Raw genomic sequence first — 27,301 nt, 5'->3', positions numbered from 1 at the left:
CAATCGGCCTGCGTTCCCTTCCACCCAGCCTGTCAGTGTGAAATGTCCGTTTGCACATGAATGCACCTCAGTCAGGTTAGCCTGGCTCGAAACTCCTGCCAGTTGATCCTATTCCCTAAGCCGCACCCACAAGCTTGCCAAACAGCACAGTTCTTTCTTACAGTTTTGGATTTAAGGATTTAAAGTATTGTTCATAAAAATGGCCAGAAACCTGGTGCTACAACAGGTAGCGACAGAGATGACAAATATTAATTACTTTGTTTCAGTATTTAACAGGGCGATAGAGCAGGTGGACATGACACCGGAAGGGGAGATTAGAAATGAAATAAATGCATTTACAATAAAGAGATGAATAAACTAATCAAACTCAAGAAAAAAAAACCCTGGTGCAGATGGATTACATTCATACATTTTAAAAGTACCTAGGGAAGAGGTAGCAGAGGAATTACTACACATATTTAAGAATGTTAAAAAAAATGGTGTAGTGCCCATTATCATAGGCAGTCCCTCGAAATCGAGGAAGACTTGCTTCCATTCTTAGAATGGATCATTAGGTGGCTGACCAGTCCAATACAAGAGCCACAGTCCCCGTCACAGGTGGGACAGAGTCGTTGAGGGTAAGGGAAGATGGGACTGGTTTGCCGCATGCTCTTTCCGCTGCCTGCGCTTGATTTCTGCATGCTCTGGGCGATGACACTCGAGGTGCTCAGCTCCCTCCCCGATGCACTCCCGCCACTTAGGTGTCGGTGGGGATGTTGCACTTTATCAGGGAGGCTTTGAGAGTATCCTTGTAACGTTTCCTCTGCCCACCTTTGGCTCGTTTGCCGTGAAGGAGTTCTGAGTAGAATGCTTGCGTTGGGAGCCTCATGTCAGGCATGCGGACAACATGGCCTGCCCAGCGGAGCTAATCAAGTGTGGTTCAATGCTGGGGATTGTTGGCCTGGTCGAGGACGCTAATGTTGGTGCATCTATAGGATCTTGGAGACATCGCTGGTGGTATTGCTCCAGCAACTTGGTGTCTACTATACATGGTCCAGGTCTCTGGGCCATACAGGAGGGCAGGTATTACTACAGCCCTGTAGACCATGAGCTTGGTGGCAGATTTGAGGGCCTGGTTTTCAAACACTCTTCTCAGGCGGCCGAAGGCAGCACGGGAGGCAGTGTTGAATCTTGTCATCAATGTCTACTCTTGTCGATAAGAGGCTCCCAAAGTGTGGGAAATGGTGCGAGGGGTGGGGTAGAGGAGCAATGGTATCCGAGTAGAAAAACACAAATCGCTAAAGGTAGCAATACAGATTAATGAGGCCATTAAAAAAAAAAGCAAAGCAAACCAAACACTAGGGTTTATTTCTAGAGGGATATAATTGAAAAAATAGTGAAGTTATGCTGATCTTGTATCAAACCTTGGTTAGACCACACTTGGAGCACTGTGTACAATTCTGGTCGCCCTATTATAAAAAGGATATAGAGGCACCAGAGAGGGTGCAGTGAAGATTTATATGGATGATACCAGAAATGAGAGGGTATGCCCATCAGGAAAGGATGAACAGGCTGGGTCTCGTCTCTCTTGAAAAGAGAGCACCGAGGGGTGATATAATAGAGGTCTTTAAAATTATGAAAGGTTTCGATAGATTGGATAGCGAGAGAATGATTCCACTTGTGCCGAAGAGCATAACTAGAGGCCATAAGTATAAGATAGCCAACAAGACAAAGAGAATTCAGAAGAAACCTCTTTACCCACAGGATAGTGAGAATGTGGAACTCGCGACCACAGGGAACAGTTGAGGCAAATAATAGAGATGTGTTTAAGAGGAGGCTAGATAAGCATATGAGGGAGAAGGGAAGAGGGTTACACTGAGAGTTAGATGAGGAAAGATAGGAGGCAGCTCGAGTGAAGCATAATCAGCATGGATTGGTTGGGCCGAATGGTCTGTTTCTGTACTGTATATCCTACAAAATCCTATATAACCCATACCCAAGTGGCAGCAGAAAAAACAAGAAAAGCAGTGCAGAAATGGCATGTAAACTCCTGAAATTACTAGTCTTTGAATTTCTGTAAAAGGGAACACACATCCACTCCCAATTATTTAATCAATCACCACCTCCTTCCCCAAGTAAGTACCATCTCTAATAAGATTTTGTGCAATGACAGAACAGGGAAGTGGAATACAGCCCAATATTAAAAGTAGAAGACACCTTGGAACATCTGATTAAAAAGGAGCTTTCATTGTATGTTCTAAACAGTTTTAGTATGAAAAACTGGATAAAGGGATGAGCTGACAGGCTCCCCCAATGGCATACTATTTATCAAGTAGCTGGGCAAAATAGATTCCTAGGAAACAACCTTGCTGATCCCAGTCAGGGTTGGCAGTAGTAGTGTTAGAAAGCAGCCTCTATGGAAATACTAGGCCAGGGGCAAGAATTGTAACCAGGATGCCTGTTCCTGACGACATCCAGTAATCCAGCTGGAAGTTTGAACCACAAATGTTTACAACAAAGAAGCCTTTTATTCTTATCTTATGATCTCTTGTGTAGAACTCAAATGCTATATTCTTCCAGTAGAGAGGCTCATGAGTGACTCGTGCAAAAATCCTAGGTATGAGATTTTTGGTCACGAGTCAGCTGCAGACCCAAGCCATCATCTCAACCAGAAATAGAAATGTAAAATCAACAAGGCATGGGCAGGGCTAAATGCCTGTTCTAAAACTGTGGGCTGGCTGCATTCCAGGACATTTCATCAGTTTGCAAATGTGACTGCATTTACTCAAATGGTGCAATCCCCTGTAATTGAGTGTCTTCACTGGCACAAACAGCATTTTTAGAATACAAAATAGTTAAAAGATTCTTATTGATGCCCCTTGCTGCCCCTCCATGCTCACTTAGTCCAGAGTGTTGTTTTGACAGTTACCAGGCCAATGCCCTGGAAAGCAGCTCTTGTAGGAGCAGAGGACCATGTGCTGATACATTTAGGAAATAAAGATCTTTAATAAATGTGACTACACAATATGGAAGCCTGACATGTTTTAAAACAAAAGTTAAGCCTTTGAACCACTTTCATGCCTCAGAATTATACACAACACAACTAAAAAGTGACCATGTTTTGCCTCAGTAGTGGTACAGGTCTGGTTAGTGGCCAGGGGCAGGAGTGTGTCACTAAGTCAAGTAGGCAAGGGGACCCCAGGTGCCGTGCTGGAGGAGCTTCAGCCTTTGCCCTTATCCAACAGGTACAAGGTGCTTGCCACCCATGTGGATGAGGGCAAAGTCTGTCGGGTGGATGAGTAAACTGACCATGGCACTGTGGTACTGGAGGTCATTCAAGTAGCGGGAGTGAAAAGGAATGTTGTAGTGGTAGGGGACTGTATAGGGGATAGATATATTCACTGCAGCCGCAATGGGGTTCTGAAGATTGTGTTGCCTGCCTGGTGCCAGGGTTAAAGACATCTCCTTACAGTTGGGAGAGAGGCGCTCCAATTGTCGTAGAACACGCAAGAACCAACAACATAGGTAGAATTAGGAATGAGATTCTGCTGAGAGTTTGAGGAGCTAGGATCCAAATTAAAACGCAGAACCTCAAAGTTAATAATCTCTGGATTGCTACCCGAGTCACACACAAATTGGAATGGGGCAAGCAGATCAGAGTTAAATGCATGGCTCAAAGTGCGGTGTGGGAGGAAGGGGTTGATTCCTGGGGCACTGGCACCCATACTGGGGAAAGAGGGAGTTGTTCCGTTGGGACAGGCTCCACTTAAACCAAGCTGGAACCAGTGTCCTGGCAAATTGAATCACTAGGGCTGTAGTTGGGGCTTTAAGCTTTTAAAGGTGAGGGAAAATTTAGAAATCTAAAGAGAAAAAGTCACAGCGATACAGTAGTATAGCGATTTGGGTAAAAATAAGTGTGACAGGAAGGAAGGGAGAGTTTAACAGTGAATGTATCAGTAAATAAGGTGAATGCAGTGAATCATGTCAAGTTCAATTTAAAGACTCTTTATCTGAATGCATAAAGCATTCGTAATAAGGTAGATTAATTAATGGCACAAAGAGATAAATGGGTTTGATCCAATAGCCATTACAGAGACATGGTTGCAAGGTGACCAAGGTTGGGTGCTAAACATTTTTTTTTTTTTTTTTTTTTAAAGTCATGCAGAATGGAAAAGGAGGAGGGTAGCCCTGATAAAAGGATGAGACAAGAACAGTAGCAAGAAAGGATCTTGGCTCATGAGATCAGATAATAGTATCAGTATAGGTAGAGATAAGAAATAACAAATGGAAAACATTGGTGGGAGTAGTTTATAGGCCCCCCCAAACAATAGCTACACCATTGGACAGTGTTAAGAAATAATAGGAGCTTGTAACAAAGGTATTGCAATGACCATGGGGGACTAATCTTCATATAGACTGGACAAATCAAATTACCAAAGGTAGTCTGGAGGTTGAGTTCATGGAATGCTTTCAATATAGTTTCCTAGTACAATACATCATGGAACTAACTAGGAAGAGGTTTTTTTTTAGATTTTATATTGTGAAATGAGACAGGATTAATTAGTAATCTCATAATAGAAAGGTCCCCCTGAGCAAAAGTGGTCATATGATGTTCGAGTGTGACACTCTAGTCCGAAGCTAGAGTGTTTACAAAATAAAGCCAATTACATAGGTATGAGGAGCGAATTGGCAAAGGTAGCTTGGGAAATTAGATTAAAATGGTATGATAGTAGATAAGCAGTGGCAAACATTAATATTCCAAAATTCACAACAAATTGAGAAATAAAACTTCCATTGGAAAAATGATCCATCCATGGTTATCAAAAGTTAAGGACCGCATTAGATTGAGAGGCTTAGAATGTTGTGAAAAATAGTAGAGAGAGAGAGAGAAGGAGAGAGAGAGAGAGAAGGAGAGAGAGAGAGAGAGAGAGAGAGAAGGAGAGAGAGAGAGAGAGAGAGAGAGAAGGAGAGAGAGAGAGAGAGAGAGAGAAAAGGAGAGAGAGAGAGAGAGAGAGAGAGAAGGAGAGAGAGAGAGAGAGAGAAGGAGAGAGAGAGAGAGAGAGAGAGAGAGAGAGAGGAGAGAGAGAGAAGGAGAGAGAGAGAGAGAGAGAGAAGGAGAGAGAGAGAGAGAGAAGAGAGAGAGAGAGAGAGAGAGAGAGAAGAGAGAGAGAGAGAGAGAGAGAAGGAGAGAGAGAGAGAGAGAGAGAGAGGAGAGAGAGAGAGAGAAGAGAGGAGAGAGAGAGAGAGAGAGAGAAGGAGAGAGAGAGAGAGAGAGAGAAGGAGAGAGAGAGAGAGAGAGAGAAGGAGAGAGAGAGAGAGAGAGAGAAGGAGAGAGAGAGAGAGAGAGAAGGAGAGAGAGAGAGAGAGAGAGAGAAGGAGAGAGAGAGAGAGAGAAGAGAGAGAGAGAGAGAGAGAGAGAAGGAGAGAGGAGAGAGAGAGAGAGAGAGAGAGAGAGAGAGAGAAGAGAGAGAGAGAGAGAGAGAGAAGGAGAGAGAGAGAGAGAGAGAGAGAAGGAGAGAGAGAGAGAGAGAGAAGAGAGAGAGGAGAGAGGAGAGAGAGAGAGAGAGAAGGAGAGAGAGAGAGAGAGAGAGAGAGAGAGAGAGAGAGAGAGAGAGAGAAGGAGAGAGAGAGAGAGAAGGAGAGAGAGAGAGAGAAGGAGAGAGAGAGAGAAGGAGAGAGAGAGAGAGAAGGAGAGAGAGAGAGAGAAGGAGAGAGAGAGAGAGAAGGAGAGAGAGAGAGAGAAGGAGAGAGAGAGAGAGAAGGAGAGAGAGAGAGAGAAGGAGAGAGAGAGAGAAGGAGAGGAGAGAGAGGAGAGAAGGAGAGAGAGAGAGAGAAGGAGAGAGAGAGAGAAGGAGAGAGAGAGAGAAGGAGAGAGAGAGAGAAGGAGAGAGAGAGAGAGAGAGAGAGAGAGAGAGAGAGAGAGAGAGAAGGAGAGAGAGAGAAGGAGAGAGAGAGAGAAGGAAGAGAGAGAGAAGAGAGAGAAGAGAAGGAGAAAAAGAAGGAGAAAAAGAAGGAGAAAAAGAAGGAGAAAAGAAGGAGAAAAAGAAGGAGAAAAAGAAGGAGAAAAAGAAGGAGAAAAAGAAGGAGAAAAAGAAGGAGAAAAAGAAGGAGAAAAAGAAGGAGAAAAAGAAGGAGAAAAAGAAGGAGAAAAAGAAGGAGAAAAAGAAGGAGAAAAAGAAGGAGAAAAAGAAGGAGAAAAAGAAGGAGAAAAAGAAGGAGAAAAAGAAGGAGAAAAAGAAGGAGAAAAAGAAGGAGAAAAAGAAGGAGAAAAAGAAGGAGAAAAAGAAGGAGAAAAAGAAGGAGAAAAAGAAGGAGAAAAAGAAGGAGAAAAAGAAGGAGAAAAAGAAGGAGAAAAAGAAGGAGAAAAAGAAGGAGAAAAAGAAGGAGAAAAAGAAGGAGAAAAAGAAGGAGAAAAAGAAGGAGAAAAAGAAGGAGAAAAGAAGGAGAAAAAGAAGGAGAAAAAGAAGGAGAAAAAGAAGGAGAAAAAGAAGGAGAAAAAGAAGAAAGAAAAAGAAGAAAGAAAAAGAGAGAGAAAAAGAAGAAAGAAAGAAAAAGAGAGAACTAGCAAGAAATACAAACAACTTATATAGTGCCTTTAACGTGAGAAAGGTCCCAATGCGCATCTCAAGTATCATGCGATAAAAATTTGACACCGAGCCGCATAAGTAGAAATTAGCACAGATGACCAAAAGCTTGGTCAGAGGCATGTTTAACGAGCATCTTGGAGGAAAGAGTGGTAAGAGAGGCAGAGGTTTAGAAAAAAAAAAAGACGCTTTATATAGCACCTTTCACAACCACCAGACATCTCAAAACACTTTACAGCCAATGCAATCAGTGTTGTAATGTAGTCCCTGTAGGCAGGTCAGGGCCTTAAAAAGGAACAGCATGGCAGCAGCACGGCATCCAGCATGGCCCCGACCTGCGAGGAACTATCAGTGGCAGGTCGGGGCCATAAAAGGAGCATACCATTGCAAGGTACAGCGTGAGCCGGTCTCCGAGGGTGACTGGATTGAACATCACCATAACCCTGGGTCGGTGATTGGAGTGTGGGCAGGTACTGCGAGGTCAGGGCGAAGGAGCGGCAAGTGATTGGAGAGCGATGTGATCGGGGCCCAGGAGAGGCAAGAGTTCGGGGCCCAGAAGGGGGCAGTGCACACTGCAATATGTGCACGCACTAGGTCTGTGCAGCAGAGCAGGTCTCCAGTAGTCTAGGTTAATCCTTGCCACTGGACCAAGACCTAGCTCTGCCAGCCACCACATTAAAAAAAAATCCATGCACAGGCATCTTCCATCCTTCAATATGCATTTCGGGACCTGGAATATTAGGTCCTTCATTGAACTCACCCCTTTTTGGCTTCAATTAGAGTGTCTGCCCAAGGAGAAATAGTCATCCCTGTTGTGGCAGAGCATTCCAGAGTTTGGGGCCTAGGCAACAGAAGGCATGGCCACCGATTATAATCAGGGATGGTCAGGAGTGCAAAATTAGAGGAGTGCAGAAACCTCAGGGGATTGTGGGGCTGGAGGAGATAAGGTGGGGCGAGGCCATGGAGGGATTTGAAAATATGAGCATTTTGAAATTGAGGTGTTGCTTAACCAGAAGCCAATGTAGGTCAGCGAGCACAGGGGTCATGGGCAAGTATAACTTGGTGCGAGTTAGGACACAGGCAGCAGAGTTTTGAATCACTTCTAGTTTATGTAGGTAGAATGTGGGAGGCCAGTCAGGATTGCGGTGGAATAGTCAAGTTGAGAGGTAGCAAAGGCATGGATGAGGGCATCAGCAGCGGATGAGGTAAGGCAAGGGCGGAGATGGCCGATGTTACGGAGGTGGAAATAGCTGGTCTTAGTTATGCTGCAGATGTGTGGTCGAAAGCTCATTTCAGGGTCAAAAATGACACCAAGGTTGCGAAGTGTGGTTCAGCCTCAGCCAGGAGTTGGGGAGAGGGATGGAGTCAGTATCTAGGGAATGGAGTTTTTGTGACAGGGACCAAAAACAATGGCTTCAGTCTTCAATACTCAATTGGAGAAACAGATTGCAAGAGCTTCTGCAAGTATGTAAAAAGAGTAGCAAAAGTAAGCATTAGTCCATTGGAGGCTGAGACACAAGAAATTATAATAGGGAATAAGGAAATGGCAGAGATTGAAAAATATTTTGTATCGGTCTTCATAGAAGACAAAAAAACCACACCAAAAATAGTGGGAAACCAAGGAGCTAATGAGAGTGAGGAACTTAAAGTAATTAAGATCAGTAGAGGAAAAAAAAAAAAGTACTCAAGAAACTAATGGGAATAAAAGCCAACAAATCCCCTGGACCAAACAGCCTACATCCTCAGGTTTTAAGAAGTGGCTGCAGAGGTTGTGATCTTCCAAATTTCCCTACATTCTAAAGCGGTCCCAGCAGATTAATGTAACAAATGTAACCTTGCTATTCAGAGAGTGATAACAGGGCATTTAGAAAATCATATGATTAAGCAGAGTCAACAGTTTCTTGAAAGGGAAATCATGTTTAACAAGTTTATTTAGAGTTTTTAAGGATGTAACTGGCAGAGTAGATAAAGGGGAACCAGTGGATGTAGTATACTTGGATTACCAAAAGGCAAATAAGGTGACAAAAAGGTCATTATGCAAGATAATGGCTCATGGGATTGGGGTAAAATATTAGCATGGACACAGGATTGGTTAATGGATAATTTTTTTTTTTTTTTAAACTGTGTACAGTCTTTGTCTCCTTACCCAAGGAAGGATACACCTGCCTTAATGAAACTTTGTTGCACGAGACCAATTCCTGGGATGGGGAAAATTGTCCTTTGAGAGATGGAGTAGTCTAGGCCAACATCCCCTAGAGAGTTTAGAAGAATGAGAGGTGAGCTCATTGAAATGCATAAAATGAAGGGGCTGGACAGTGTAGATGCAGAGTGAGGGAAGGAATGTTTCCACCAGCTGGGGAGCCTAGAACTAGGGGAGCCATTTCAAAATAAGGGGTTGGTCATTTAGGACTGATGAGAAATGTCTTCAAAGGGTTGTACATTTTTGGAATTCTCTACCAGAGGGCTGTGGACAGATCAACAGATTTTGGGATACGAAAGGAACCAAGGAATATGGGGACAGTGAGGGAAGGTGGAGAAAGTAGATGTTTGCAGCAACTTGTGCATGAAGTGAAGGAGTCTCTATTCATGACAAAAAGGTTTTATAAAATCAAATTGCCAAGCCAATCCTGTGCATATCCAGGACAAGCATCCAGCAGGGAGAAGAAGCGAGTATCAGCCAGATCATTCCTTCCTGGACCAAGGACACTGAAGCCAAATATGGTGTCCCAACATCACCAGACCAGGGATGGCATTAGTGTCACACCAGTCAGTTAATTTATCCAATGAGCCTGCTGCAGAATCAAGACTGATTAATTGGAAAGATTTTTATATTAATAAATATTGGAAAGACCAAAGCTATTTTCTTCAGTCCCTGCCACAAAACTATTCTAGCCACTGACTCCATCCCTCTCCCCAACATGTCAGAAGCTGAACCACACCGTTCACAACCGTGGTGTCATTTGACCCCAACATGAGCTTCCAACCACATACCCACGGCATAACAGAGTGCTATTTCCACCTCCATCATCTCTGTCTCCACCCTTGCCACAGCTCATCCATGCCTTGTTACCTCTAGTCTGGACTGCTCCAATGCACTCCTGGCTGGCCTCCTACATTCTACCCTACATAAACGAAGTCATCCAAAACTCAACTGCCGATGTCCTAACTTGCACAAATCCTATTCACCCAGCACCCCTGTGCTCGATGACCTACATTGAGCCCTGGTTAAGCAATATCCATTTTAAAAAGCTCTTCCTGGCTTTCAAATCCCCAATGCGCCCCCCCCCCCCCCCCCCCCGCCCCACCTGGGCCCCAAGCTCTAGAATTCTCTCCCTCAACCTCTTTCTTCCTTTAAGACACTCCTTAAAACCTTTGAGTCATCTGCCCCAATTTCTCCATATATGGCAGTGTCAGATTTTGGGTCTTCAATACTCCCTTGAAGTGCCTTGGGACATTAAATACACTAAATACATGTTGTAAACTCCAGTTTTGACAACTTTTTTTCCTGGTGGGGCATAGGGTTGTGGTAGGGGCAAAATACTAGAGGGGGACCTATGAAAGGTGGTATAAAAGTATGACAGTAAAGGGAGGAGATGGAGAGTAGAGGAGAAAGACACGAGTAAACCAACTTAAGGAAAACAATTGGAAATAATTCATTTAGGCAGGCCAAGTTTATTAATAAATAAATAGCAATACAAAGTCAGCTTCCTGGAATACCATCACAGGAGAATCTTTGGTAAATTTCAAAATCCACACTACTGAAAAAAATTCCAGAGGCACGTCACACCAAAGGCCGTCTTGAATAGTCTAAAACTAAGATGCGTGCGGAGGAGGGAGGGGAGGGGAGGGGAGGGCGAAGACCAGAAAGAAAAGCCAAGACCATTCAAGATGTGCATGGTCAGCTAATGGCAACCCAATATTTGAAGATGGGATGCAAGGAGATATGACAACAGACAAAGGCACAGGGACATTTTCTCTTCTGTTCAGTCACCAAATTAAATCCATGGAAAGAGCCACTATATTTAATGTAACACTGTTTTAAAGTATTAAAGGGTGGAGAGAGAGAGAGAGAGAGAGAGAGAGAGAGAGAGAGAGAGAGAGAGAGAGAGAGAGAGAGAGGAAAAGTACATTTTCCATCAAACAAGAGATTTAAGTCCCCAAATCTGGTGTAAATGGCTATTAATAATAGGGGAACTATTAGGCCAAGAAAAAAAAAATCAATAGTGAGAGAATTTGGATCTCAAGCTGGTTAGCAACCATTCTCCACCTGCATCTTTAGCCTTTCACCATGAAGCAACTTGTGCAAAAAAAGGAAAATCTCAGTCACAAAATTCCATTGGGATTGCCATTACAGCTCACTTCCCCAATTCAGTACAAACATGGACAAGAATGTCCAAGTGGCAAGGCTGTAACAGGACATGACAGACACTGATACTATATCAGGATCCACCCAATTGATCACAGGCTATCAAAAATAGAAAATGTTTTTTTTTAAAAAGCTGCAGTTTAGCTACAGCACAAAAATGGATGTGAAGTTGGGACCAAATAGCAGCACAGGCTCATTTTTCCACTTCACCCAAATCAGACTGCCTACTTTCCAAAAAAGGTACAATTTATTTAATATTTTAACTTCAGTCAGCATACAAGTTATACATAAATACTTACATGCAACATGGTGGTTTTGCCAATTTCAGAAGCTATAATTTAATTGCAAAAGGACTGTAATTGCCTCTAATTATAAGGACAATGGAATGGTTACCAATTTTGTAGGAGTTGCTAAAGGCAGTTTCATGGGTGAATCCATCCCCATCTGGTACCTACTGCTGGAATCTGCCCATCACCAGTGCAAAAGTGGGTGGCCATTCAGAGAAAGGCCACAAGGTGTAGCACGTCATGAGAATGAGAGATATCTGGATTGAGTGGGGAGGAGGGGCAAGTGAAATTAGATGAGCTACACAGTGAACATACACTTTAAAAAAAAAAACCCTGTATGCCTCCCCCTCAGGAGAGCCAGTGTCACGTCAAACCAGGAGCTAGAGGCGGCTGGACTAGGTGTTTATACATAGCATTATGCTCCCATAGTGAGTAAAATGCAAAAAACAAGTTCTATTTTTAAAAACCAATGCTACCTGCCATCTGAAATTCAAGGCACTGCTGTTATCCAGTTTAGAAAGAGCCTGAGGAAAAGGGAATTTATCTTAGAGAAATTCAATATTCAGAGGGGGTGGAAGACAATAGTAGAATGAGAGCAATATAAAACACTTCCTTCTAGGAGGCAGAATGACCATCACTAACCCAGCAATTCTCACACCAGGTACAAGTCATTGAGCACATGCAGTTGTCAGCCCTCCAGCTCCTGGAGCAGAATGCCAGTTTGTCCTTAAACCTCGTGATATTCTCCAACCACCCCCTCCCCCCCTTCCTCCAAAAAAAGGGATCAGTGATCCAATTGTCTTTTACTTTGTACAAGCAGAACAGCCTGTATTACTGCTCTGTTGCGAGAGTTGCTGGGATGAGATAATGTCGGGGTCTGGAGGAGTTATGTCACCATCTTCAGCATTGAGGATGTTCTCCACGAGGAGACGGGCAGATTCCTCAATATGGATATTGTCCTGAAGGGGCAAAAGAAAAGAAAAGTGTATAAAATAGTTGGAGAAACTACATACTAACATTATAATCTTACTTGTATTTTAAACTCCCTCCAGACAAATACCTAGAAAGTGATCAATAAACTGACAAGCAATTTGGCATCCTTTTAACAAAGTGTAAAGAAGTCAGACCACATCCATCTTTGATCCTTCAAATTTATAAGATTTCTACTCAGTTCGTACATAGTGAGGAGTAACAACCAAAGACTTCAAAAAGGTGCAGTTTGAAATGAGCTGATCACAGGTGAAGTGCAATTCTAAAGGGCACCACCCAAAATGATTTTCAGCAGTGCGTTTTATTGGAGCTCCAGTACTGGCAGTTTTCCAATTTTTTCCCCCCTTTGAATGGGTTAGCCACAAAAAAAAAATAATAAGATTGCTGCTCCTAAGCAGAGAGAGGCAGAGAGCACGCACGTGCTTTGGGCACTAACACATCAAGCTCAGAACAAGATTTTAAGTTTAAGACTAGCAGAAGGATGACTGTGCATACATATGGATTAAAAAATGGCAGCTGATGTACACAAGGCTATAACAGAATCCTTGGTTTTGTATCAAGGCACACAATACAACAAGGGGGTAATGTTGAATTTGCAGTCCAGGAATACTGTACAGTTTAGAGATCCCATTACAGGAAGAATGGAATAGATGCAGTGTCGACACTGGGATGTTACCAGGGATGAGTGGTTACAGCAATTGAGAATGAAGTTAAGCTGCTTTTCTGCCTCCTCCTCACTTTCCTTCAGTGGATTTTAAATGGATAAGCCAGGTCAGTTTATGAATGGATTGCATGTGTCTCTCTCGCAATCTGCACAAGTATTAATTGTTATAACATCTTGTATCACAAGGTGGCGCTGCACTTCTACAGTAGCAAGTCACATTGCTACACGAGCCTGGTCACTGGGCAATGATACAGTTTGATGGCACTTGGAGACTACCAATTGGTGTAGTTTCCAATACTACACCAAGTGGGAGTCTCCATATACAACGGAACCTCAAACTACCGCTCCTACAATTTGATTCCTGTTAACAGACCAGATAGATATTGGAAATGTAACAAGAATGCTAGAGTAAAGTTCCAAGCAATCAAGAGTCAGAATAGAGTGATTAATTTTGCATATGCACATACACAAGTTATAAGCATTAATCAAGGAGTGTGATACATCAGGCAGGAAAACTATTTCTAGTTAAAACATTTTCAAGAGATCGAGAAGGGATAAAAGCAGCTGAGGATAGTATTAAAAGATTCCATCACAACACAAACAAACACAAGGCAGTTTGCATTAAGACAGAATCCATGTGGATCAAACCAATACAATTCTGTGTGCATAACGAGCAAGATTGCTCAGAGACCAATAGGTTGAGTCTGACAAGGTGAAAAGATGATTAGAAGGGCTAAAATGGGAATATGAAACTTGCAAATAATAGCAAGGATTTTTCCAAGCATTTTAATTTATATTTTATAAAAACAGGAACAACTATTGGAGGGTGTAATAAGTTGGATAATTCACTGGGACCCAATGACACCATTGGCAATGTTAGGAGATACTCAATTTTTTAATGATCCTTTGATATTCAAATTGTGCTGGGCACAGGATGAGAGAGCAGCCATGAGAGATTTTATCATGGAGAAGGATAAACCTGGTAAAATTATTATCCCAACATCTAGTTGTGGTCAAACTCATTAAATTGGTAAACATTTTCAAGGTGGTAAACATTAAATTGGTAAACAGGGACCCATACGCACCACCGAGGAAACCACCCATGAAAAGCTGCCCGAAATAGGGCAGTAGGCAAGTACCCTGCAAAGTTAAAGGTTCTTCATTATTTTAAAAATTCTATAACGGCGATTGCATTAGCGTAGAGAATGTTTTATAACTTTGTTTAATTGAAAATTTGAGTCTTTCTCCTCCTCTTCCCTTCCCCCCCCCCCTCCTCCTCCTCCTCCTCCCCCCCCCACTCACAGCCTCAGACTAAATTTTAAGTACTTACCATCCATTTCACCCAGTTTTACCTTTAACCCCCAAGAATCTTGGTGTAAGAACCAGTTTCTCACCGGATGGTATTTTTTTTAAACTTCATTATGGAAATTTGTGCCAGCGTTAGTTGCAGATCACGAGTTTCTGGGCAGGAATCGGGTGGTGAGGGGCTTTAAGAAAAGTCTAGCCCACAGACTTCACCCCATTCTGGTTAAACTTGAACTCAGTTCGCAGTGGTTAATTCCCCAGTTCGCGACCCACCAGGCTGGCGCTGCTCACGGCAGTCTCACAGGGCACTTTCCAATTTGCGGCAGGGCAGAAAGGGGTCACCCACAGGGTGCCAAGGGATCAGCACACACGGCAAGGTCATTGCCGGTTCCATGGCACTCCTAGCAGGACACGGTGCTACCGTGTTTGCACCTTCGCCAACTCCCGTGCAACTTCACGGAAGCTGGTAGCACCTCAGAGTGGAAACAGGTTCACACCCCATTAGCACCCCCAGAGGCAAACAGTGGAATTTCATCCACTAGGTTTTAACCCACTTAAGCAACCATCTTCCCCTCCCCCCACAAAAATAAATCTCCTACCTTTGCTGATGTCTGGAACCAGGCAATGAAGCCATTCTCTTTACAGAATTGATCCAGCTTGGGCAGAGTATTGGTGAGTCCCTCCTTTGTCTGGTCACATTTATTTGCCAATAAAATTGCAGGCACTGGCTTGCCATTCTGCAGCCTCACTTTACTGTCGAGATCATTCTTCCATTTTGAAACCGCTTCAAATGTTGATGCCCTGGATACATCAAAGACTATAAATGCTCCCACCGCCTCCCGGTAGTACACTCTCGTCATGTTACCAAACCGCTCTTGTCCTGGAAACAGAGTCAAGTATTAAGGAATTGTATTTCCCTCCCTCACTGCACCAAAACAAGAGAAATTAAATTTTGCACAAGATAACAAACTACCCCTTCAGCTGTTGAACTAGATTTGAATCCATCCTGACTGATTTCAATTACAATCTTTGCTGGTTTGTGTTTGTTTTTTTAAAAATAAAAGATGGGGACAGAGCCAAGTTGTCATGTGGGAAATTCAACAGTCTCACATACTTTGGGTAAAAATAAAAGTAAAAAACAGTCAATCCCATGGAGAACTAGGGTTGCAGTGTAGCATACAAGCTGAATATGCTGAGCCAATGCTACAATGCAAGGTCAATCCCACAATTCTGCACATTAGCCACCAGGTTCAGCAATGTTATCACAAGGAGGGGGCAAGACCCTGAGCCATGGCACCCTCCTGAACAACTAATAGCACCAGCAGCTAAGGCCAGTCAGAGCACTGTCTCTGACCCTCAAATACTACCACTTTGTTCCACCTCAAGTAAAGAAGTCCCAAGTATTCATAGATACTATATTTCCCCTCACCAGCAGCAGCACCCCCCCCCCCCCCCCCAAAAGAAACTCCAGTATGTCATTGACTAGAGGGGGATGCATGTGTAAGGAAGTCTCAAGTAGCCATGATGTTTGCTGCAAGTGGCCATGTAGACATTGGGAGAACAAAGATAGGATCAGTCTTGGCTATGATTTTCCCCACCCAAGGGAAAGAGGTAGAAAAGCCTGTGGGATCATGGAGTGCAAGAAACTGGAGAAAAAAAAAAGTGTCAAGTATTGTAGAGGACAGCAATTCAGCACCAACTGTGGACAATACTCCAGATTACCCCCAGTTAGACTCAAACTTTGCCCAGCCTGCTATCTCTACTGATATTAATCTAGGTCTTCCACATTGTTGGAGTTAATGATACCTCCCAGCCAGCATACTGAATGTGCAACATGTGTCATTTAGGACATTGCATTGAAACTTGCATCAGAACTGGGTACAAATGCAACATCTTAGAACAGGTTAGATCAGGCAATGCAATGGTTTCATTTTACAGGAGGGAGCAAAAACATTGTACGCATCACTTTGCCCAATGAGTAGCGAGCCCCGTTTTATACCAGGTGTTTTTCTGGCGACCATTGAGACACACCGTACATCCATCAATGGGCAATATAAAGTTGCACAACTCCCACTTTTTCCATGGATCCCCAAATTTGGGGGCGGGGCAGAAATAGCAGTTGGAAAGTTGTGGATTTCTAGTTCTGCTCTGCAGTATAAAAACTAATCAAGGCCCTGAATTTCAGAATGTCAGCCTAGATTCTGAAGAGCCAGACAGTATGTTCAGAGCATCTAAAACTTCAAGGTCAGTAGCCTTCAGTTACAGAACAAATAAAGCAGCATTTGTTGCAAGCTGGTTGTTGCTCGAGCAATTCACAGAAATCTGAAGCAACCTGGTTATCCGCCAGTGAAACAGTCTGTCCGGCAGTGTCCTCATCATAGGATCTCAGATCATGAGATGGAGATCTAAAGATTAACGGAATTCTACTTGACAGAACACAAGGCATGCCATAAGGCGGCAACAGAGTAAAATACTGCAAACCTGTCAGAAATGGCTACCCTAGATTAAAACAAAGTACAGCACTAGATTAAAGCTACAAATTCCTCCTCTTTTCTAACTTTATTAGTAATCCACATACACTTCACGCCAGACTTTAGAAAGCAAAAGTTTGCAATAGTTTTTTTAAAAAAGCTGCCACCCCATAGCTCAAGATTCTGCTTTTATTACTTGGGATAGGGTGGGGGGTGGGGAGGAGAGAAAGAGAAAGAAGAAAGTTTTATTTTTGAAAAACACACTTTTGCAGTTCAGTTTTATTGTTACCATTGAAGCCCAAGGGGCTTTGCTCATCACATGTTTGAAGACAGAATGCGATGGAAGAGAAGCTGGTTACAGTTTACACTACACATACTCAACATCCCCTCACTTGTATTTTCAGGGTAAAAAACACAAATATCTCAAACATGAAATCAGAAGGCAACATTTATTTCCCAATATGGGAGAAGGGATGAGGAAAGAAAAATTTCTCCCCGTGGCAATCAATTCAAGTTTCTGGTACTTGGGTCAGCATTTTAATTTGGCGTGGGGCAATAATTTATTCTGAATTTTAAAAAAAGCAAATTACAAGTTTATATGGCAAGTATAAAGCACAACAGGCCTGCTAGTACAAGTACAGCATAACTGGCTGATTCAATGTAAACAATTGGCCCTGGATATTGCACACACGCTGAAAAGCTTTGTTCTATGCCAATCAATGTTCTGAGCCAAAGGGGAAAAAAGGTTTGAATACCTGCAAAAATGTTAATCTCATCTGACTTATTTCCACTACAACACTTCATCCAAATTGTTCTCTAATGACAGCAAAATGGCCTTCATTCTTAGTGTGGTCCGAGAGGACTGTAAAATAAATTTGCCAGCCCCCCCCCCCCCCCCAATGGCCCTGAAATGAATTAACTGGGACTGATGACTCCTGGGATCGTGCAATTATTACCTTCAAAATCCCTTCAAGCTATGCAAACCATAATGCTAGGGGCACCCATCATCCAGCTCATGTTTTAAAAAAAAAAAAATCGCACTGAATCCACAGGAGTCCACCAACATCCCAATTTCTTCACTGTACTCTTGGAGACACACTTGGGTTGTCCCTTCCACTGATGAACTAGATCTAAAACCTGTACTGGATCCAAAACCTGCTGCCCCTTCCACTGATTAAACTAAAAATGGTGTCAGTTACCTCAATTCAAAGAGTAAGATACTGGTTTACTCTTGCATGGATATTGGAGCCAACACACATCCTGGAAAAAAAACTCAAGATTTAGCCAGTCTTGTTTTCAGGTTCATGAAAGACCCATTTAAAAAAGAAGGAAGGTAGGAGGGTTTTCTTCAGCAACTCCCATGATCTCAAAGCAATATATATATATATATATATATATATATATATATATATATATATATATATATATATATATATATATATATATATATGTATGGAGACCAGGGGTTTCCTGGCCTGGTGGCAGGGCCCAGTACAAAAGGCTGCACACCATGCCTGTGCCTCACCCTAGAGTTTGGCATAAAAAGGACCAAGGTCACTACAGTTTGAGTACAACACATTGACTCGTAACATCATAAGTACATTACAGACAATATTTCCCCTCATGAACATAAAGCCTTAACTCAAACTTGCACTGGTTTTCAGGTTACTGTCAACATGCATCTCAGTTTGAGGCAAAAGACAGCATTTTTGTCCGTGATGTTGCTGGTTAAATACAAGGTTAAACTGGGTTCAATTTAAATTAGTCACAGTCTCTGGCCTGATGTGTATACCGGTATCTGTTGGTAGATTCCAGAAAGGCTTCACTATGCAAGATATTTATTACTACTAGATGGTCATCACTGTTCTTAGATGAGAACCTCTCTGCTCAAGTGTTTCAAACAAAATCAATTTGTTCCCAGGAATAAAAATGTCTGTCTATTCAGATTTACTGGATCTAAAACCTGCTGCCAAACATAGTTTTAATTTCCTTATTCCAGTCAATCTTCAAAAACAGTTTTACCAGTTGCTCTGAAGCAGAGAAAAGTTAGCAGGCAACCTTAATAAATGTTAAGTCAGCAACTTTGCTTCAGGTCGAGTTTCACCTAGCATGGTATACAGAAGCGCTTATTTTCTATATTTGGAAGGGGAAATAGTTCATGTTAATTTATCCAGCAACCTACAGCTGAAGCCGTGGTCTGCTAGAATGCATTTTCCAAAGTCTTTATTTTCTGAAGTCACAATCACATCACATGCATTACATCTGGAAACAAGGAAATGCAGTAAAATAGTTGCTGTTTAAACTTGGCATTTGTACAGTTACTCAGATATTGGGTTGGAGTAAAGATAGTCTGGTTTGTAGGATTTGTGCCCACTTAAAGCAGAGGCCCACAAAGTTATTTTTTGCTGAGCACCTTTTGGTCATCACAGGTTTCTTCAAGAAACAATTTTTGCATAATTAAATCTTAGTGTTGATATAGCCATATCCAGCAGACTTCAGTTTAGTCACTTTAGCGGTTTCAATTCTGCTCCCCTTACACATTTGAGTTTTAATATCAATTAGAACTCATGGTTGGGGAAATTCTTTGGATCTGCTCCCACTTTTCTGGTGCTACTCAGTTGGCAGCAAAGTTTATGGGGCAGGGATTGGCCCGGCCCCAAACAGAGCACGCCTTCCCTTTTATTTTTTCTCCGGCCCACCCCATGGGGCGGAGGAACTGGAGAAATTCAGCTGGAAGTTGTGGTGGCTGCAGGGCACAAGTGCCCTTGTAGCAAGTCGGCTGCTCTGACCAATCAGGCTCGTCGCCGGTCGGTTAAGGGTCAGCGTGTGCCCGACATGGCAGGAAATCGGGCGGAGTGGAAACTGGTACCGGCCCAGGGACAATTTTGGATGGATCAGCCCATCCCTCCGCCCCCCTGGTCGGTAAGGCTTCTCCACTTAATTCCTGCCTGAGGTGACAATGGAGCTTATGGAGGAGGACAAGTTCAGCCCTTGTGTTTCCAGCACTAGTGTTCTTTCACCAGAAGTGTGAAGCGCAAGCAGATCAGAGGAATTTCCCTGAAGAAAAGCAGATATAGCCAACACATTATTTTGGCTTATAGAGCCAGGCCACAAATTTGAGGCAGGGTCCAATGTGGACAAATATATAGCCCAGATCACTGCTCCAGCTCCCTGCACAGAACAATGCAGAGCAGGTTTCAAAGTACTCAGAGGCACAGCCCAGAATATACCACCACATTTGCTGTGCTAAAATGGCAAAAAATATTGTAAAGCAGATGAATGATTAAATAGGGGAGGAGAGGGAAAAAAAAAAAAGTCAGGAGATCAGGGCCAATAATCCAAGGCTGGTATCCCAGACCATGATTGTGATTTCATTTTTTTTTTTTAAATCCATAAAAGCAGGATTCTGACAAGCTTGGCAACTGAGGAATCATGCCAAGAGTCAATTATAGTGGTTCTTAGCAGTTGGGCATGACTCAACAGCTGTGCAAATCAAAAAGGGAAAAGGCTGCAATTTTGCTCACGGAGGAATGAATAAGCCTGGCTGCAAGATATCACAGGACTAAAGGATAGGGGGAAGCCCACGTGCACTGCTTTTAGACAAGGCTTTCTATCCCACATCGTTACCTGTGGTGTCCCCCAAGGATTGATCATTGACCCCCTCCTATTTCTCATCTACATGTTGGCCCTTAGCAACATCATCCAGAAACACTCAGTTTCCACATGTTTGCTGATGGCACCCAGCTCCAACTCACCACTTCTCTTGACCCCTCCATAGTCTATAAATTGTCAGACTGCTCGTCTGACATCCAGTTCTGGAGGAGCAGAAATTTTGAATTGAATATTGGGAAGACAGAAGCCATTGTTTTCAGTCCCCACCACAAACTGTTCCCAAGCCACCGACTCCATCCCTCCCCCCAACTTGAGGCTGAACCACACTGTTCGCAACCTTGGTGTCATATTGGACCACAAAATGAGCTTGCGAGCACATATTCACAGCATAACCAAGAACACCTATTTCCACCACGATCACCCCTCATTTCTGCCCTTGCCTCAGTTCATGCACTGCCCGTGTTATCTGTAGACTGGACGATTCCAACACTCTTGGCTGGCATCCCACATTCTACCCTATATAAACGAGAAGTGATCCAAAACTCAGCTGCCCGTGCCCTAACTCGCACCAAGTCCCACACACCATCATAGGCAGTCCCTCAGGATCGAGGAAGACTTGCTTCCACTCTTAGCATGAGTTCTTGGGTGGCTGTAGAGTCCAATACAAGAACCACAGTTTCTGTCACAGGTGGGACAGATAGTCGTTGAGGGAAAGGGTGGGCAGGGAGGCTGGTTTGCTGCATACTCCCGGCAACAATACTCGAGGAGCTCAGCACCCTCCCGAATGCACTTCCTCCACTTAAGGTAGTCTATGGCCAAGGACTCCCAGATGTCAGTGGGGATGTCGCACTTTATCAGGGAGGCTTTGAGGGTGTCCTTGTAATGTTTCCTCTGCCCACCTTTGGCTCGTTTGCCGTGGACAAGTTCCGAGTAGAGCGCTTGCTTTGGGAGTCTCGCGTCTGGCATGCGAACTATGTGGCCTGTCCAGTGGAGCTGATCAAGTGTGGTCAGTGCTTCAATGCTGGGGGTGATCACCCTGGTAATCGCTGACCTACTTTGACTTCCGGTTAAGCAATGCCTCGATTTCAAAATTCTCATCCTTATTTTCAAATCCCTCCATGGCCTCACCCCTCCCTAGCCTCCTCCAGCCCCACAGCCTGCCACCCACCACAAAGATGTTTGCTCTCTAATTCTGCACTCGAGCATCCCTGATTATAATCACTCAACCATAAGTGGCCGTGCCTTCTGTTGCCAAGTTCTGGAACTCCCTGCCTAAACCTCTTTCCTCCTTCAAGATGCTCCTTAAAACATACCTCTCACCTGCACTAATTTCTACTTATGTGGCTTGGTGTCAAATTTTTTATCTCAATGCTCCTGTGAAGCGACTTGGGATATTTCACTATGTTACAAGCACTTTATAAAATACAAGTTGTTTATAATGCAGCCATCACAAAGAAGCTGGAAACTCCAACACTGGTCAAATCTAGTGAGGTGTACCTCAGCTCCAAGACCCATGCAAGGATAGATGGAAGACTCAAATGAATCGCCACATTTCTGGAGGAGAAAGTTGACCACTGTTTCTAATCATATTGGATGTCTTCAGCAAAATGTTGGATGACACGAGACATCCTTGTAGTGTCTGAGAATTTCTGAATGAATGAGTATTCCTTTTGAAAGACTAATTGCAAGCTCCAGTGGACACCACCATTGTGGGAGCACCATCACTTATCAAAAATACGCAGAGTGGGTCAGGAAGGGACAGAGAGTAACCAAGGTAATAGGCATTACTGACTAAGGTGACATCAGGGAATAGAAAAAAAAGTCAAAGCTAAAGGCACTATATCTGAATGCACAAATCATTTGCAACAAAATTGATGAATAGCATTGGTAGAAATTATTAGGTTTGATCTAATAGCCATTGCAGAGATGTGGTTGCAAAGTGACTAAGGTTGGGAACTAAATATTTCAGGATACTTAACTTAGAAGAGATAGCAAAATGGAAAAGTAGGAGGGGATAGCCCTGATAGTAGCGAGAAAGGATCTTTGCTCGGAAAATCAAGTAGAATCAGTTTGGGAGGAGCCAAGAAACAGCAAGGGGCAGAAAACATTGGTGGGAGTTGTTTATAGGCCCCCTTAAATGAGAGGTAATATAAGGCACAGTATAAATCAGGAAATTAGAGGTGCATGTAACAATTGCAATACAATAATCATGGGGAACTTTAATCTACATAGAGTCTGGGCAAACCAAATTTGCAGCAATAATGTGGAGGACAAATTCATGGAATGTATACAAGATGGTTTTCTTGATCACTATGTTGAGGAACCAACTAGGGAACAGGCTATTTTAGATCTAGTACTGTGCAATGAGAAGGGGTTAATTAATAACCTTTTAGTAAAAGGGGCCTTTAGGAAAGAAAGAGTGAAGAGTTTGAAAGTGATCTAGTTAAATCCAAAACTAGGGGAGAGTTGGCTAAGGTAGATTGGGAAATTACATTATAAAAAGGCATGACTAGTCAAGCAATGGCTAGCATTTAAAGAATTAATACATAAATTACAATATATTCCTTTAAGGCACAAAAACCCACAGGAAGTGATCCAACTGTGGCTAACAAGAAGTTAAAGATAGCATTAGATCAAAGGAAGAGGCTTATAATGCTACCAAAATGGGCAGTAAGCCAGAGGATTGGGTGGATTTTATAATTCAAAAGGAGGACCACGAAATTGATAAAGGGGAAAATAGAATGAGTAAACTAGCAAGAGACAAAAACAGGCTGCAAAAGCTTCTATGTAAAAAGGAAAAGATTACCAAAAGTAAATGTGGGTCCCCTACAGACAGACAGGAAAAATTATAAATTGGGAATAAGGAAATGGCAGAGAAATTAAATACTGTCTTCCTTCACTGAAGACAAAAAACCTGCCGGAAATAGGAGAACCAAGAGAGAATGAGGAACTGAAAGAAATTAATGGGACTGACAATAAATCCCCTGGTCCTGATGGCCTACATCCTAGGGTTTTTGAATGAGGTGGCTAGAGTGGATGCATTGGTTGTCATCTTTAAAAATTCCATAGATTCTAGAATGGTTCCTGCAGATTGAAAGGTAGCTAATGTAACCCTGTTATTTAAGAAACAGGGAGGGAAAGGGAAAACAGTGAACTACAGATCAGTTAGCCTGACATCAGTAGTAGGGGAAATGCTATAATCTATTAAGGACAAGGTAACAGGGAATATAGGATTGGGCAGAGTCAACAGAGATTTTTGAAATAGAAATCATGAGGTTGTAACTAGTAGAATAGATAAGGGGGAAACCAGTGGATATGGTGTATTTAGATTTTCAGAAGGCATTCGATAACATGCCACACAAGAGATTAATAAAATTAGGGCTCCTGGGATTGGGGGTAATATACTAGAATGCATTGAGAATTGGTTAATGGACAAAAAAATAGAACAAGAACAAACAAGTCATTTTCAGGTTGGCAGGCTGTAACTAGTGGGGTGCTGCAAGGATCAGTGCTTGGGCCCCAGCTAGTCACAATCTAGATCAATGATTTGGATTCAGGGACCAAATGCTATTTGCTGATACAAAACTAGGTGGGAATGAAAGTTGAGAGAAGGATGCAAAGAGGCTTCAAGGGGATTATAGATAGGCTAACTGAGTGGGCAAGAATATTGCAAAAGGAATATAGGGCTCAATTTTCCCTCAGAATTTGCAGTGTTCTTTTGGAGCAGGCTGCTTTTTCTGGCCCAATTTAAAAATCCCCAGTTTCCCCAATCAATTTGCACCAGTGTAACTCCGTTTGTTACGATTTTTTTTAAAATCAGGTTTTTTTTTCAGCCAAAGGGGACATAACCAGCCACCTACACCACTTCTGGCCATTTAGGGAAGTTTGCCAGCTGAGAGTTACTCCAGTTCTGATTAGGTCAGTGTATGTGGCCTGTCCTGAAAAACTTTCCCTAGAGTTAAGGAAAGCAGCACAGCAGATGCCCAGACACAAAGAATTGAAAAACACATAGCAACTTACTGCCAACCCCGCCCAAATGCTGTCCAGTCCCAGGTTCTCAGTCCGAGAGAAGCCTCAGCTCGCGTTGTGTCCCTGGTTACCATGGCAGCCCGATCTTTTTGGTGGAGATCAAGGCTCCACCCCCAAAACTAAAGGTTAGGTTAGGCCATGCTTAAGAGAAGAGATCCAATGGGGAAACTTTAAAAATGTAAGCGTACTTGGGCCCCAATCAGGCATAACTCAAGTACACAAAAAAAAAGAGCCTATAATGTGGAGAAATGTGAAGTTATCTACTTTGGTAGGAAAAATATAAAGTATATATTTTTTTTATATATCAATGGTGGGAGATTGGGAAAGGTTTGTGTTGAGGGACCTGGCTGCCCTTGTACACAAATCACTGAAAGTTAACATGCAGGTACAGCAAGCAATTAAGAAAGCAAATGGTATGTTGGCCTTTAACACAAGTGCAATTATATAGGGCCCTGGTGAGACCATACCTGGAATATTGTGTACAGTTTTAGTCTCCTTACCAAAGGAAGGATATACTTGCCATAGAGGGAGGGAAACAAAAGTTCACCAGACTGATTCCTGGATTGGGGGGGTGGGGAAGAGAAAGAAAGGAGGGAGTGGGGATTGTCTTAAGAGGAGAGATTGGAGTAGACTATGCCTATATTTGAGTTTAGAAAAAATGATCTCATTGAAACATACAACATTCTTAAAGCACTTTTCTCTGGGATGGAGTCTAGAGCCAGGGGTCACTGTCTGAGAATAAGGGGTTGGCCATTTAGGACCGAGATGAGGAGAAATTTCTTCACTCAGAGGCTCAGTTGTTGAGTATATTCAAGGCATAGATAGATAGATTTTTGGATATTAAGGGAATCAAGGGATATGGAGGATAGTGCAAGAAAGTGAAGTTGAGGTAGAGGATCATGAAGGGGAAATCATGTTTAACTAATTTACTGGAATTCTTTGAGGATATAATGAGCATGGTGGATAGAGGTGTACCGATGGATGTGGTGTATTTAGATTTCCAAAAGGCATGCAATAAGGTGCCACACAAAAGGTTATTGCAGAAGATAAAGGTATATGGAGTCAGAGGAAATGTATTAGCATGGATAGAGAATTGGCTAACTAACAGAAAGCAGAGAGTTGGGATAAATGAGTCCTTTTCAGGTTGGCAATCGGTGACTCGTGGTGTGCCACAAGGATCGGTGCCGGGACCACAACTGTTTACAATATACATAGATGACCTGGAAGAGGGGACAGAGTGTAGTGTAACAAAATTTGCAGATGACAAAGATTAGTGGGAAAGTGGGTTGTGTAGAGGAGGCGCTGCAAAGAGATTTAGATAGGTTAAGCGAATGGGCTAAGGTTTGGCAGATGGAATACAATGTTGGAAAGTGAGGTCATACACCTTGGGGAAAAAAAAAACAGTAAAAGGGATTATTATTTGAATGGGGAGAGATTACAACATGCTGTGGTGCAGAGGGACCTGGGGGTCCTTGTGCATGAATTTTTTATTTGGAAACATCAGAAATGCAAAACCCAACATTGGGTGAATCCAAAAAAGTTAGTTTGCAGGTGCAGCAGGTAATCAGGAAGGCGAATGGAATGTTGGCCTTCATTGCGAGAGGGATGGAGTACAAAAGCAGGGAGGTCCTGCTGCAACTGTACAAGGTATTGGTGAGGCCGCACCTGGAGTACTGCATGCAGTTTTGGTCACCCTACTTAAGGAAGGATATACTAGCTTTGGAGGGGGTACAGAGATGATTCACTAGGCTGATTCCAGAGATGAGGGGGTTACCTTATGATAGATTGAGTAGACTGGGTCTTTACTTGGAGTTCAGAAGGATGAGGGGTGATTTTATAGAAACATTTAAAATAATGAAGGGGATAGACAAGATAGAGGCAGAGAGGTTGTTTCCACTAGTCGGGGAAGACTAGAACTAGGGGGCACAGCCTCAAAATACAGGGGAGCCAATTTAAAACAGAGTTGAGAAGGAATTTCTTCTCCCAGAGGGTTGTGAATCTGTGGAATTCTCTGCCCAAGGAAGCAGTTGAGGCTAGCTCATTGTGATTTGAATATATTCAGATAGATAGATTTTTAACCAATAAGGGAATTAAGGGTTATGGGGAGTGGGCGGGTAAATGGAGCCGTGATCTTGTTGGGTGGCGGAGCAGGATTGAGGGGCTAAATGGCCTACTCCTGCTATGTTCTTATTAATGTTGGGGAAGTCCAGAACCAGGGGTCACAGTCTAAGGATAAGGGGTAAGCCATTTAGGACCGAGATGGAGAAGAAACTTCTTCACCCAGAGAGTGGTGAACCTGTGGAATTCTCTACCACAGAAAGTTGTTGAGGCCATTTCACTAAATATATTCAAAAAGGAGTTAGATGTAGTCCTTACTACTAGGGGGATCAAGGGGTATGGCGAGAAAGCAGGAATGGGGTACTGAAGTTGTATGTTCAGCCATGATCTTATTGAATGGCGGAGCAGGCTCGAGGGGCCGAATGGCCTACTCCTGATTATGTTCTTATGTACCACAACGACTGCAGTGGCTCAAGGCAGTAATGGCCCACCAGCACATGAAGCCTTGCCAGGTCACTCAGCCTACCACCACAAAAAAAGCTATATTGAACATGGGGTAGCCAGTGGAATGATGGGTACCCCTAAACTCTGAATTATGGCTTTGGACAGCATGAAAAAAATCAATGCAAGGGTCATCTGTTCCAATTATTGGATTACCTGGGCAACCTGGAAACAGCCCAGGATCAGTGGCAAGAGGCAACTGGCACCTTTGGTCTTTCTTCCAAAAGATAGCAATGGCCTATTATAAAAAACATCCAATGACATGCTTAAAATGGTTTGGTTCACTGAACGAAAGCACTTCCTCTAGCCTGACTAAGATCCATGAACACATCTGCTGTGCTGATACAAACAACTGCTTTAATTTTTAAGTTGAAGTCAAAAAGTAGTTAGTCTGGAAGATTACAGCATGCACCAAATGGCTGGATCACTAATTTTTGTGTGTGTTAAGCAAGAAA

At 42.9% G+C, this 27,301-nt stretch overlaps 2 protein-coding genes across 2 annotated transcripts in view; one reads left to right on the top strand and one right to left on the bottom strand.

Moving 5' to 3' along the window:
• Positions 1 to 27,301, top strand: part of LOC139265564 (serine protease 23-like) — a 117,306-nt gene that overhangs the window by 75,292 nt on the left and 14,713 nt on the right. The gene's annotated exons all lie outside the window — the stretch shown is intronic.
• Positions 10,621 to 27,301, bottom strand: part of LOC139265565 (ras-related protein Rab-38-like) — a 36,857-nt gene continuing 20,176 nt past the window's right edge. The window contains exons 2-3 of the mRNA XM_070882643.1: positions 14,775 to 15,055; positions 10,621 to 12,175 (exon numbers count right to left, since the gene is read on the bottom strand). Of these exons, the coding sequence (XP_070738744.1) occupies positions 12,020 to 12,175; positions 14,775 to 15,055 (437 nt within the window). The 3' untranslated portion in view covers positions 10,621 to 12,019. The remainder of the gene's footprint in view (positions 12,176 to 14,774; positions 15,056 to 27,301) is intronic.

Source organism: Pristiophorus japonicus, chromosome 6 (assembly GCF_044704955.1).
Source record: "Pristiophorus japonicus isolate sPriJap1 chromosome 6, sPriJap1.hap1, whole genome shotgun sequence".
Lineage (NCBI taxonomy): Eukaryota > Metazoa > Chordata > Chondrichthyes > Pristiophoridae > Pristiophorus > Pristiophorus japonicus.
Note: the sequence above shows the minus strand (reverse complement) of the source record. Positions and strands in the feature narration are given on the sequence as shown.